Source organism: Ursus arctos, unplaced genomic scaffold (genome assembly GCF_023065955.2).
Source record: "Ursus arctos isolate Adak ecotype North America unplaced genomic scaffold, UrsArc2.0 scaffold_14, whole genome shotgun sequence".
In the NCBI taxonomy this organism is placed as follows: Eukaryota; Metazoa; Chordata; class Mammalia; order Carnivora; family Ursidae; genus Ursus; species Ursus arctos.
The window spans coordinates 43812056-43825823 of NW_026622808.1; the positions used below are offsets into that span (position 1 = coordinate 43812056).

Consider the following 13768-nt stretch of genomic DNA (forward strand, 5'->3'; position numbering starts at 1 on the left):
CTCCCCATCCCAACCCACATTGCTTTTGCTGGAATTTCAAGCGATTCACCATATACTGTATAGCTATCCACAGCCTGGACTGTTAAGAATTGGTATTTGAGCCTCCTGCTCTTTCCAGGAATCAAACCTGGCTAAGAAAGGAGTTGGGATTACAGGGTTTTATAGATATTTTTCCTACAATTAATTTTTTTTCCTGGCATATATACTATAATGGATAAATCATCACTGGATAACCCAGAGACATTCTCTGGCTTTTCTTTGGATTGAAATCCCCATTTAAGAATACCCAAACATACTCTGTCTTCCACTGTCTGTCCTTAATATAACATTGGAAAGGTGACAGCCTTCCTCGATCTTCTTTTTCTCTTTAAAAAATTGAGAAAATGCTAAGTAAAGAAATTATATTTCAGTGTACACTCCCTCCTACAAAAGCCACATTTTGGGCGATGGGTGGGGTGGGGAGGAATACTTTAACCTGAGCATATAGTGAGTATTTCCTAATCAGTTTACTCAGAAGAGACGTTCAACCTATTATTTTTCTTTGCTTCCCAGTGCAGCCTTATGGTCCAAAAAATTTAAAGAGTGCGAGGTGGGGAGGAAGATGAAGGATTTGATTTTTAAATAAATTAGATATTCTGGAAAGGTAAGCAGGTGGTTCATCCAGCGTTAGGAAATAATTTATTGTAAGAAAATAATAATAATACAAAGGGACTCGGAATGCACACTACTTGAGATGTCGTAATCAAAGTTATCTCCAAAAAACCTATTAAAACACTGTAATATGGGTCATCAGGAGAGCTGCCACAAACCCCTTAAATTTCCACAGTAGGCATGTATGTTTGCTAATAACTAAACAAGATTAGTTTTCATTACTGTGATTTACCTTAGATCACAAAGTATCATTTCTCTACAAGACGTGACTGTCAGGCACTGCAAATTGAAGTTAGTTAACACTTCTGTGTAATTTCCAGGGTGAAAATGAGGAAGGTTTGGAAACAGTAGGACTGTATTTTTTTTTCTTTTCTTTTTTTTTTTTTGTGTGTGTGATACAAAGCAAACAATTATCAAGGAAAGGGCCAATGCTTGGCCCCTGGGATGCTAGTAACATTTCTTAACACCTGCTGAAACAATGACAAGGTATTAATTTGAAAAACAATGAGGACAATCCGAAGCCACAGTAGTCAACTGTTACACTTTCAAGCAATTTTCAGCGAATGGATTGAGCACGTTCCGTGATGGTCCTATAATTGTTGCAGCTTTATAATACGAAACAATAGAGGTTCTCCAATGAGATGTAAGTGATAGATATCAGTTCCAAACTGGCCCCTCGAGCCTTCTCGCCCTTGGCAGCCGCACATCAGAGGGCATTCTCAGCGGGATGGGGACCCCTACCTGGGCGGACTTGAGAAACTTATTAGGACTGTTTCCATCTCTTCCCTGGTGATTCTTGAGGCAGATATGGCCTTTTCCTGGACACATGCAGCCATCTTAGAGCTAAGATTCAAAGCTCAATTCAGCAGAACTATCAGTAACCTGCAATGTTAGTAACCTACAATAATGGTTATATTCACCATTCCTTCTCTTTCTGCAAAATTTACTGTCGTCAAAGGGGCATTTAAGTTTTAAAAACGGATTTAAAAGTCAGTGTGGTTCGTCTCACCTACGTAGTTAAAAATTTCCATGGTTCGCTACCATTTGACTCTGTTTTATTTTTCTTCATCATGCATACCAATATCTAACATTGTACTATATATTTGCTTATTTGTCTGTCTTCTGTTAGAACATAACTCCACAAATATAAGGGCTCCATTTGATCTGTTTTCTAGTGTATCCTCAGCACACAGAATGATGCCTAGCACACAGTAGGTGCTCAGGAAATATGGGCTGGATGCACAAACCCCTGAATGAATAAGCCCGGTTCCCACCTCTTTTTGTAAGCTCTTCGGTCACACTACGAGGATTTTTAGTAGATCCCTCACCAACTGGAACTTGTGAAAATCATTGAAATTTCTCCCAGGTCCTAGTTACACCATGTGTAAAATGGGACTAATAATGGCTCTCCTACTTACCTTCAGGGGTTGTTAGGGTCATCAGTTAAAATAACATATGTCAAAATGCCTTAAAAGCCATAAATTGCTATACAAACATGAGCCACTATGATTCCCCTCCCCACGCTGCCCCACGATATTATATCACTTCATAGCCTTACCTACCTTTGGAATCTACTTTGGAACCAAGAAGAAAAAAGGGGCTTCAGAGAAACCAACATCAAGTAAAGATGACAAAGTCTCTGCATGCCAACATATGTGGTTTTCTCGTAATAAAGTCTCTAGGCCTCCTCTCACAACCTTCTTCCTTTCTCACCAGCTAGCTGTACATCCAAATCTAAAAAGTTTGCTTCCCATCTTTTGGTGACCAGGAAGGAGGAAGAGGGTAACTGTTTGAAACAGGTGTGTTGGTAACAGAGCACTATCACTTTTCCTCACACGCTGAGCAAACAGCAGCACAGCCCCGTAGACTCCCCAACCACGGGGATCTGGGACGCTCAAGGGCAGAGGCAAGCTGCCCCGGTTCGGTTCCTCTGCGGGTAGCACATCACTAGGTGGGCTACTGGGGAAAGACAGAGTCACCGTGGTGATCCTCTGTCATTGAGGAAGGTTCAAGTACAGTCCGTTCTGTATTTACGAAGGCAGAGAAGGATGGGTAATGAAGTCCAGGTAGATTTCCAAACAAAATGGTGAAAATACAGACTGCCCCCAGACACACAAGCTAACGTGCAGTTATAGATGGAAAATATTCTCGGCTAAACAGCTGATGTTATTAGATACATTAGGTTTTATACCATATTGCTCTCTGAACACAGTAGAGAAAAAACTTTAGCTGATGGTGTTTAGTACCTCACACTTTATTTTAAATGTGGCTTCGACAGGCTGATGGGATAGGATGTGGATTTTAGCAAACGTACAACACAAAGAAAGAAGTCTCCGTATAGTTAACTCCATCCACGTGTGGCAGATATCATTTGTGAAGAAGCCACTCTGTGGCTTAGGACAAATAGGACGTTTTAATCCTAGCTTGCCCCTACCAGGTACTTCTGAGCTTGAAAACAAATTTAAATCTTTAGTCACCTAAGCAAGCCCTAATTAGAAATGCAAATCTGCTATGTATACCAAAGGGTCAAATACTACCTCTAAGACAGGCTTTGGGGATTATGCAGTGTTTTGAATGACTGGTAACAGCACTTCTTTCCAGTAGTGCGGATAATTAAGAGACAAATCTCTAATGTAACTACTACCAGTCCCCACAAGGAACTAAACCAATAAGCCATGTGCCAAAAACCTCACAGGGCAACACAGATGACCTTATAGACTTCAGAGCCAGAAACAGCTCGGGAGATGATTTTATCCATGGTTGTTAAACCTGGCTGCAAATGAGAAGGACCTGGGGAGCTTTAAACAATACTAACGCCGAGACCCCACACTCCAGAGATTGTTTTAATTTGGCGGGCAACCTGGCACTAATACTTGTCAGAGCTCCCCAGGTGTTTCCAAGATGTAGCCAAGGTCCAGACTCACTGAATTAGTCCCCTGGTTCCCAAACTTGCGCTGCAGATCAGCTCTTCAGAAAGGGATTTCCAAGCTCCGCCCCCCCCCCCGCCCCCGCCTTCCCCACCAATCTCTGGGCACAAGGGGCTGGAAATCTCTATTTTAAAAAGACAGAAACAAAGACAATTCAAAAAATAAGTATTAACGCTGCCCATCCTGGTGTTAGGACCACTGACTTAAGAGGTGACAGTCGCTGGTGTGCTGGGACACTGTGTCTTCAAGAGAGAAAACAGAAACAACGAAACAGAACAAAACAAACCTTGATGCAAGGAAACTGCCAATTTCCAGGGTGTAAACATTCCCTCCGTGGTTGAATTCGAGCTACCAATGTGCCCTGACTGAAGGCAGCGGTGGAAAGAGCATGTGACTCTCGGAAGGCAGCGCTAGCAGGGTTTCCATAGTCAAACCGCTGGCACTTAAATCCTCACTCTCTCGACTTACTAGCCAGGTAACCTTGGGCCACTAGCCAGGTGACCTTGGGCATGCTATTAACCTCCCTCGTGCCTCAATTTCCTCACCTGTGAAACTGGTGCTACCTCCCTCACCAAACAGTTGTTTTGAGAAGTAAATGATTACTATTATTTACCATAGGTAAACAATGTACATATAGTATATATGGGTATTATATACTATTATTTTCTATAAAATTGTTTATTTACAAAAACACAATATTCTCACTATAATATTATTTGGCATAAAAATATATGTTAATCAACTTAATTTTAAAGTTTACCTTTGTCCTTAGCCATAATAAGTAGTAAAATCATGGATTTGATGTGCTAACCACATTTTTTCTAATACTCATTAGATAATCACTCAATTATCCTAAGAAAGATGTTTGTCTATGCACGAACTGAAATCATCTTGCAGATGGCATCGTGGTTAAGGGGACTGGTATAACTCTCAGCTCTGCCACTTACCAACCACGAGACCCTGAGCAAGTTAATAACGCTGTGCCTCTGTTTCCTCATCTTTAAAGTGAGGTTGTTGTAGAGATTATACGTAACGTGCTTAGAACAGTGCCTAGCATGCAGCGAGTGCTTTATGAGGTTTGGTTTGCCATTGAAATGATGATTATTATATCATATATCAACAGTGGTAAATGTACCACATATTGGAACATGTGGCATCATTTTCTTCTGTCTCCCTAGAGGGTGCAAACTCTGCTAATGCATTTTTGTTCCCTTTCCTGTAGATATAGAGCCCATTTTTTTCCCTTATCTTTACAATAAATCTAAAACTGGTTTGTAGGAATGAGGTCGAACCACATGAAATGTGTTGATATTTAACTTTTTTTGGCCTCCCCCAAATAATTGGCCCTCCCCAATAATTTCAACTGATAGTAATGATTGCCAGATCAAGTTTCTCCAGGTATTTGGGTCTTGCCTACTGGGCACCTGTTCAAAACTCGTTGGTGAGATCTCCCCTCCACCTGGAGGCCTATAGAATAATGACCTCAGCCACCAGATCTTTGAGCTGGGAGCCTAGAATTTCAATTTCTCTTACTCACTGGCAGGTCAGGGCTACCATCAGCAAATTCATCCTCCCTCCCTACTCTCCCCTGTGCAATACAGTGTGGGCACCCTCTTCCCCCTGCCTACGAGCCCCCTGCTGCTGAAATGTCTAGTGAGGGCCAGGTATGGTGCTGAGAGTCCCATATACACGTGTTATTTAATCTGCATAGCAAACCCGTGGCTTGGGTATTATTACCTCTGTTTTAAGGATGGAGAAACAGGCCTAGAGAATTTGAGTAGTTTGCTCCCTGTGAACTGAAAGTTTATACTTTGGGGCTTGGGAAAATAAATTACTGAACGCCTCTCCCTGCTCCAGTTACGTGAGAGCTTTTTCTCTTCTCCATTATAAAGACTATCTACGTGAAGGAGTCTGAGGTCCCTTGATGAGAAGTATTATATAAATTCAAAGCATAATTATTGATTGTACATTCTTTCATTAAACAAACAAAATATATGCTAATGCTAAATTCACTCCAATTTTCCATTCTGCCATCCTTTGAGAAATAAGCCAATAAACCATTACACACTTAGCTTCCTGGGGAAATGAATTTAAATGTTAATATAAATCCTTTTAGAAAAAAACAAATTTTAACAAATAAGTATTTGAACAAGGAGGGTACTTAACCACGTTCAGAATGAGAAACGTTCAGTTCAAGACCCTTGGTGGCTGTTGAGATAAGCTCTCTAAATTTAATATTTTATAATAGACTCACACCTCTTTTGTTAGAAATGGAGAAACAGAATCATTTTCTTTTCCCCTTTATTGGAATATATTTAAATCTCTCCAATTTTATTTTGCTAATAGGCAGGGCAAAGTCTGTCTATAAATGTATCCTGACTTATCACAGGTAATCCCACACTCCAGCATTCATGTGTAGTACTTAACCTCAATTTAAATGTAAATTTTGGGCAACCACAAGTGCTTTATCTGTGAACTTTGAGAGCTCTCTTCATTAATGAGGTCTGCACTAATTATAAGCAGTTTTGTAAGGTTTCCTTAAAACAACTGCAGAATTGACCCCAAAATGAACAAATTCAGAATTTATTTGTTTAAAAAAAAATACTGGCACCATTGTGCAAATTTCTAGCTCCCAGCTACTCCCAAGGTGTGCACGCAGAGGGGAGGTGGTCAGGATGATAACAGAATGAACTGTACCCGAGAAACCAAGGAAAATGAAATGAAAGGCAACCAGGTTTACCCTCAAATAGGACCTCTCTTCTTGACGAAAGAAACCATACCCTCTCCTCATCTGAAAAAAGTTTTACCATGAAATATTCTTGGCTTCTCTGTTTCTGATGATTCAAGTCAGGAATATGCAATTTAGCAGCAACTAATGAAAACAGCACCATTAAATTTCTCATGAAAGCAAAAATCCCCCACAAAAACAATTTTCGAATACTCACAGGTACATCCACATATTTGGAAGCTGCCTTCACCTAAGGAGGAAAGAAGAGGGCAGAAGTGAGGCTAGTGTTTATGCTTTGTTGTCCACAGCTCCGTGCTGTGTGTCATCATCAGTTAACACACTATGCTGGCACCCGGAGCTGACCAGGAAACACAGAAAGGTACTAAAAAATGAAATGTGATGGCTATTTTCTTCCCTAAGCATAGCCACCGCTTTGGAGAGAAAGAGATAAAAGAGAGGGAGAAAGAAAGAAGGAAGGAAGGGAGGCGAAAAGGAGGAGGGAAGAAGGAAGGAAGGAAGGAAGGAAGGGAGGGAGGGAGGGAGGGAGGGAGGGAGGGAAATAGAGAGGGAGAGAGAAAAGAAAAAAATAGAAAAGAAAAGAAAGTGAGCAATATTTACTGATTGGGATCCTGTGGCTTGGCTGGTGTGGCAGTTTTGTATTTTCTCTGTCCCTTTAAAAAGGAGAAAAGTGACTCTATCTAAACCAAAGCTGATTAGTGGAGGGCTTGCTGGTCTAGAAAAACAACTAAGGCTGCTGTAACTTCTTGTACCTTGGACCTTTCATCACTTGGCTGTAGGTTTGTCCTAATAAATCCTCGAGTTTCAATAAAGTGTCTGCAAGAGGAGGGGATGTAGTGGATGGGCGTCTGTAACCCAGAGGGTGATAGGTATACGTGGGTGGGGTTGAGAGGGTACCAGAGCCTTTTAAAGCCTGTCCCAAGGCTGCTGTTGTGTCTTCTGGTTTGCTTTTTAAAAAAGATTTTATTTCTTTGAGAGAGAGAGAGCACGAACAGGGGGAAGGGCAGAGGGAGAAGCGGACTCCCCACTGAGCAGGGAGTCTGACATGGAGCTGGATCCCAGGACCCCGAGACCATGACCTCAGTGAAAGTCAGATGCTTAACTGAGCCACCCAAGTGCCCCGTCTCATGGTTTTAAATATTAAAAACCCCAGATGGGAAGTGTAGGAAGTGGCTATGAAATTTATTTTCAGGTTTTGGGGAGAGAATGTGGTTTAGTGTTTGAGAGCATGGAATTCGGAATCAGATCTGGATTCAAATCTGAGCTCTATGACTTATAGGCTGTGTGACCTTGGGCAAGCTACTTCATCTCTCTGAGTCTCAGTTACCTAATGGGCAAAACGCAGCTCCCAGGAGATACCTGTTTCACCTGGGTGATCTGGAAGTGAATGCACACAAAGTTCTGGGACAGAGTAGGCACAGAACAAATGGTAGCTAAGGTGATCGATTCATAAGCTAATATGGGTGGGCTCTGTGTGCTGGGAGAAGTCAATGCACAGGGGCTTTGAGGAATAAAACCTATGGGAGTATGTCTGATATTCTGTGTGTTTCATCTGGACTCAGGTCATGTTCCTTCAGGCACAGGTGAGACCAATGGACTACATTTGAGGTCACAGAGGGTTTTTAGTCTTTTTGGAAACCACAAAGACTGAGAGGCACATCAAGCAGTTAGGTTATCTTTCACATCACAGGTAGGCTTCCTCTTGCCATTTGGCTGAGACCGATATCAGGGATCACAGCTTCTACCCACATGTCTCCCAGGAAACTATCCAGGGGAGCATTTCCCCTTATTGCTCTTTTTTCAAAGCTACTTTTCACAATACCAACTCAAGGGAGAGAAGCCAGTGAACCAATAGGGTGGAGGTAGGGGGGCAAAAGCCCAGGATTAAAAGTCCAAAATTCTCTAAGTGGCAGAACTAGTTGACCCTAAGATAGTCACATCAAGTCCCACAGCCTTGGTTTCTAGAACAGGGTGTAATTCTGTGTACTCCGCAAGGCTGAGAGCCTGACCTAGTGAAAAAAACATATGAGAAAATGTATCATAAACTTTAAAGGGCTGACCACACACATCGAGGGCTATGCATCCAAACATCTGGAATCATCACCGGCACCCAAGACAATGCCTAGATTCTCCTGTTATAGATTCTCTTAGACCCCTACACTTTTTCTTTGCAGCACTGACTGCAACTGTAATTCAGTAATTTTGTGCAATGTCTGTCTCCCACAGAATGTCATCTTTTGCTCACAGCTGTCTCCCCAGTGACTCACTTGGTACCTGGCTTAGAAAGGGCACTCAGGAAAAATGGGCAGAAGGAAGGAGGTAGAGAAAGCAAGTGGCCAGTGATGGCTTCAGGATGTTTGAGGAATAAGCAGGGGAATGGCCAGATTGAGAAGTCTTTGCATGAGTCAGTGTGAAAGCCAACATTCTGAAAGCTGACCTCTTGCAAAGGCTGGTGGGCGAAAGGAGAAGGCCCACTTTGGGCCATTAAAGGGATATCAGGGAAGCTTTTCAGATTTTGCACAATTAACATTTCTACTAAATGATCCCCAACACCAAATCTTTCCTGTCCATTCCAGAAGCAGAATTTAGTTTGGGCAAGAAAGTGGCTTTCCTTTCTTTCAAGTCTCTCAAACTTCCAATAATATCTAACATTTATATGGTGTTTTTTGCTTTGCAAATCCCATTCATATAAGTTTCTTCTTTAAGCCACCCTGCAAAATGGGGGCTATGAAGCATATCTATTTACAACTGAGAACACTAAAACCCACAGAATTTAAGAATTCATTTGCTCATAATCTAGGCCAGAAGGCAGAGAAGGCAGGACTCCAGTGTGGTTTCCCAAGCTCTAATTTTTCCTTTGGAACGCCTGATGTCCTCCCCCATGGTAGAAGTGTACAAGAGGAATTCAAGCATCAGTGATTGGGGCAGGTGCTGGCAAAATAATTCTTCTTGACTAGAAACTACCTCCTTTGCTCTGTGGAGTCAGTGCTTGGCAGTTGGTATGAGTTTTGCTACAGCTGAAATGATCAACCTTTAAACACGCCTACTCTCCATTTACCACTAACATGCAGTTTCAATTCCGAGAATGACACCAGTCAAGTTCTATTCCTTTCAAGGCAGTTTGGGAAGATCAGGCAAGCTCTATGTCATGAATGAAAACCATACACTCATACATGCATACACTCATACATGCATACACTCATACATGCAGCGGCCTTTGGTTTCTCACCGGATAACTGCTGACTCGTACTCTGTCTTATTGATCTCCCTCCCATCCCATAGTAACAGGAAAAAATAGCTCAGAGTAAATTGTGGTCCTGTATTATTTAGAAAAATGTGGTGTACCACTTTTGGTTCTGGCCACTGAACTGTAAGAAGGAGGTTGAGGATAAGGATTCAGGAGCGTCTTCTTCTAAGGAAAGTGAAAGCAGAGACATCTTGCCTAGAAAAGGACGTGCTCATGTGGCATTAAGGAGCCTCGATGTGGAAAGACTGAACTTTTTCATGGTGGTTCTAGAACATGGAATCAGGATGGATGAGTAGAATGAAGGGCCCCAGGAGAAGGTTCAAACAGGTCTCTCAGTCCATCCAGGCACTGGTCATCTCTGGTGGTTGAGAGGCTCAAGCAGGAGCTATGTGGGGTGCCCTGGATGTGAGCCTTTCCTGTGTGACAGGTTACCTCCAAGGCTGCTTCCTGTTCTGACTCCCGTCTCCTTAAGAGGTGAGAAGCTTCCATCAGTTCTATCTTTTTATAGTAGATGTTGAGATATAGCAGAGTGAATAAATTGGCAAAGTCAGCATCAGAACTCTGGTTCCTGAACCCATTCCTGCCTACCGTCAACAGTGCTGCCTTTAAACACCACATTTATTTTCGGTATCCATAGGATATATATTTGCCAGCTATATTTTGAGAGGACGGGCCAGATCCTCCCAACCTATAAGGGCTGCAGAGTTATTGCCAAGGGTCAGAAAAATTCAAGTGCACACCAGACACTGTCTCTGGATCAACTAAACAACAGGCCTTACAGTCCACACGAGATGCTTTTCCATGGTATGTAGATGTTATTTTAATGAAAACACACATTTCCTTAAAAGTACTACCTATATTATAGAATTTTGTCATTATGTATGTTTTCCCATCAGTACTTCTCAAAAGTGTGTGTGCATGTATGTGTGCGCTATTTTCTTTCCTTTTTTAACTTTAAAAGAAATCTTCTTAGTGAAGTGGCTAAGAAGATGAGCTCAGGATTGGTGGAGTCAGAAGTCTGGCTTTGTCATTTTCTAGCCTGGTGACTTTGAGCAAGTTACGGAACCTCTCTGAGCCTTCTCTGCAAATGGAATGATCATAGTATTACTCAAAGGGATACTGCAAGGACTGAATGAGATAACCCATCGAAGTGTGTAGAACAGTGCTGGCACAGGGTAAAAGCTATGTAAGGGTACCTGTTCTTGGTGGTTACTGGAAATAGTGGCTTATTGTTGTAGCTGAAGTGCATGCTCCTTGTCCTGGTGATGGTGGTGATAGTTTCACTCCTCACCTCTAGCCCATGGGCAATTTCTTACCATAAAAAGGATGCTGGAATCTCCCCAGGTTATCAGCAGATATCTGAGCTGACTCTCAGCCTGGTATACTTTCTGCCAATTCACTGAACATCTTGTATACTAGAGACTCACCCTCAAAACCTTGAGGCAGACGGCAAAGATCTGTTCCCTAACTCAGGATGGCTGAGTTTAGGCATGAGTAAGCGGGCGGTTCCTCAGGCCAGGGGGCTCAGTTATATTCAGTAACACGTACCTCCTGCTCTCTGGGACCAAGCCATATGCTCTGGGGCACAGGAGATATGGGGGAGGGGAAGGGGTTTGCCCCAGATACCTGGTTGGATACCTAGTCTAGCACCTTTTCTAAGTAGGCACTCAAGGGAAAGGCAAGAACTGTGACTTCAGCCAAATGTCATTTCCTGAAATTTTTGTATTCTGACCATCCCGCTGATGGGACAAAGAATACCCTTTCTCTGGCAGTACCCATGGGCACCAGCCCCCTTGCCCCCGACCTCCCAGAGAGACTTTTCCAGTTCTGGGAAAGGAGGTCAGAAGAGGAGACACAAGGTAGGAGAGCCTGAGGGAGACCAAGGATGATGGAAGGGAGAAAAACTGTCAGTGAACAACTTGTTCGTGTTCTCACGTGCCTGAAGCAGAGAACCCTTATTATGTACAAGGCACCACATCAGGGGCTGTACATGAAGGCGTTTGCTCCAGGATTCCCGGCCCCTTTCTTAGATGATGTCTAAGTGCATAATCTCTCCAAACACAGAATGAGTCATGTCCATCCAACAACTAGTAACTATAAGTAACATTTCTGAGTGCTTATGTCTTGCCAGGCAATGAGTCAGGGATACTGGATTTGTTCTATTTAATCCTCATAACAACCTATTAATTATTCCATTTTACAGCTGAAGAAACCGAGGCTAAAACAGATGAAGAGACTTGGCTTAAAGTTATGCAGCTAAGAAGTTAAAGCTTTGGACCTCCCACCCCCTAAGCTGCCTATTATTCAGTTAAAAACAAACAAATATAAACCACTTTTATTGACCAGTCATATTTAACTCTTGTTTTTGTGTGTCTGTGTGTGTAGACACAACTTAAAATGGCTTCTCCGGGAAAAATGTATGAGGGATTTGAATAATTGTCTGCACTGACTCAGTCAGTGCAGAAGGTCCAAAACAGTTTCTCTGGCCTGAATGTCCCAGCTAATTACTCGACCCTCCACCTGACTTAGCGTGTGTAGACAGGCTTAATGGTTTCTCTATTGAGCTCTTCCATTATTTTTCAGGTGCCCAAGGTAATCTTTTCATTGAACACTCACCATCCCGGGATTTTCACAATGCTGATGACTAAGGGATTTTCTTCTGCCTGGTCCTAATAAGGGGACCTGAGTTAATCATTGTGTAGCTTTGATAGGGAGCACTGTGGGGGCTTAAACCACTTCTCTTGCTTCATTAGGGGAAAAAGCAACCCAGGTGCAGACCACGAGGACCTCAGGGTTTGATACTATTAAATCAATGCACAGACAAAAAAAAGAAAAAAATGGATTAGGTCCTTTTTGCAAACAGAAATCTGGTGGGTAGACTCAAAGATGGAAGAAAAAAGAAGTCTGAACAGATACCACTGCATTAGTGGCTGCCTGAGCTCTCCTTTCTCCCCATGGTCGCTTAAGAAAACACCGACCAAGGAAGCGATTTATTCTCTGCACGAGCTGACGCCACCCCGGCTTGTTTGACTTCACAAGAGCTTGGAGCTGATTTTTCTGCCTTTGCCTAGAAACTGCCAACCACACCACTGCTTCAAAGGGCTAGCAACATTTACTTCAACGTTTGGCTTCTTAGATTTCTGTCTGCAAGGATCATTTTGCTATTTTGTGCCTTTCTCCATTTCTCTAACTCAGGCGATCATAGAGATCTGGATTACTATTATTATGTTTTTGCAACTTGAGGCAGTTCAGTATGTAAAAATGTTATGTAGGGTCACCACCGGGCATAAAATAATCATCTCTCGGGGCGCCTGAGTGGCTCAGTGGGTTGAGGGTTGGATTCTTGGTTTCGGCTCAGGTCATGATCTCGTGGGTCATGGGATGAGCCCCACTATGGGCTCTGTGCTCAGTGGGGAGTCGGCTTGAGATTCTTTCCCTCTGCCCCTCCCCCAGCTCACCTGAGCTTGTGCACGTGCATGCTCTCTCTCAAATAAATCAAGCTTTAAAAAAGAATCATCTCTCTTATGTTGAATCTTATTATCTATTACCATCCTTGTGTCTATGAAGTAAGAAGTAAGAACTTCTCTCCCTCTCCTCAGTGCCTACACTGCTTGATATACAGCAGGGGCTCAGTACAAATTTGTTGAATGAATGAACTCCTGGCTGTGGTACTCTTTACTTAGGACCCAGGGTAGAGGCTTCTAGTATTTTCTTTCAGTTGGTTTTTAAGTTACAACAGTCTTAAAGGGACATTGAAAAAAAATGTGGGCAAAAGGAACTAGTATTTGTTGCCTCTGTGGGAAGGGCTGAAAGGGTCTCTTATTCTCACACAACACGGGCAGTACAGTGCAGGGGCAAGAGTGGGGGGTTGCGGGGGGACAGGTCCGACACCAAGGCTCGCATCTAGTTCTATCACTGGCCAGTTGTGGGCCAGGGAATTAACTTCTCTGAGCATCAGCGTCCCCACTGAAAATAGAGAGTGACAATAATAATTCCTCACAGGGTGGTTGTATGAATTATAAATTTTAAAAAAGTTTTTTAAAAGTGTTTTAACATGTACAGGGCATTATTCTAAGCATTTGATTTCTATTGATTCATTTAGTGCATGTTAAGGATTAAATGAATTAATGTACATAAAAACCTTTGTACACGTATGTGTTCAATAAATGTTGGCTATTAATTTACATTCTCTTTTCC

At 42.5% G+C, this 13768-nt stretch overlaps 1 protein-coding gene across 1 annotated transcript in view; it reads right to left on the reverse strand.

Annotated features, from left to right (window-relative positions):
- The window catches only part of CADPS (calcium dependent secretion activator), a 793408-nt gene that overhangs the window by 38701 nt on the left and 740939 nt on the right, over positions 1–13768 (reverse strand). The window contains exon 35 of the mRNA XM_057311862.1: positions 6524–6556. Coding sequence (XP_057167845.1) covers positions 6524–6556 — 33 coding nt within the window. The remainder of the gene's footprint in view (positions 1–6523; positions 6557–13768) is intronic.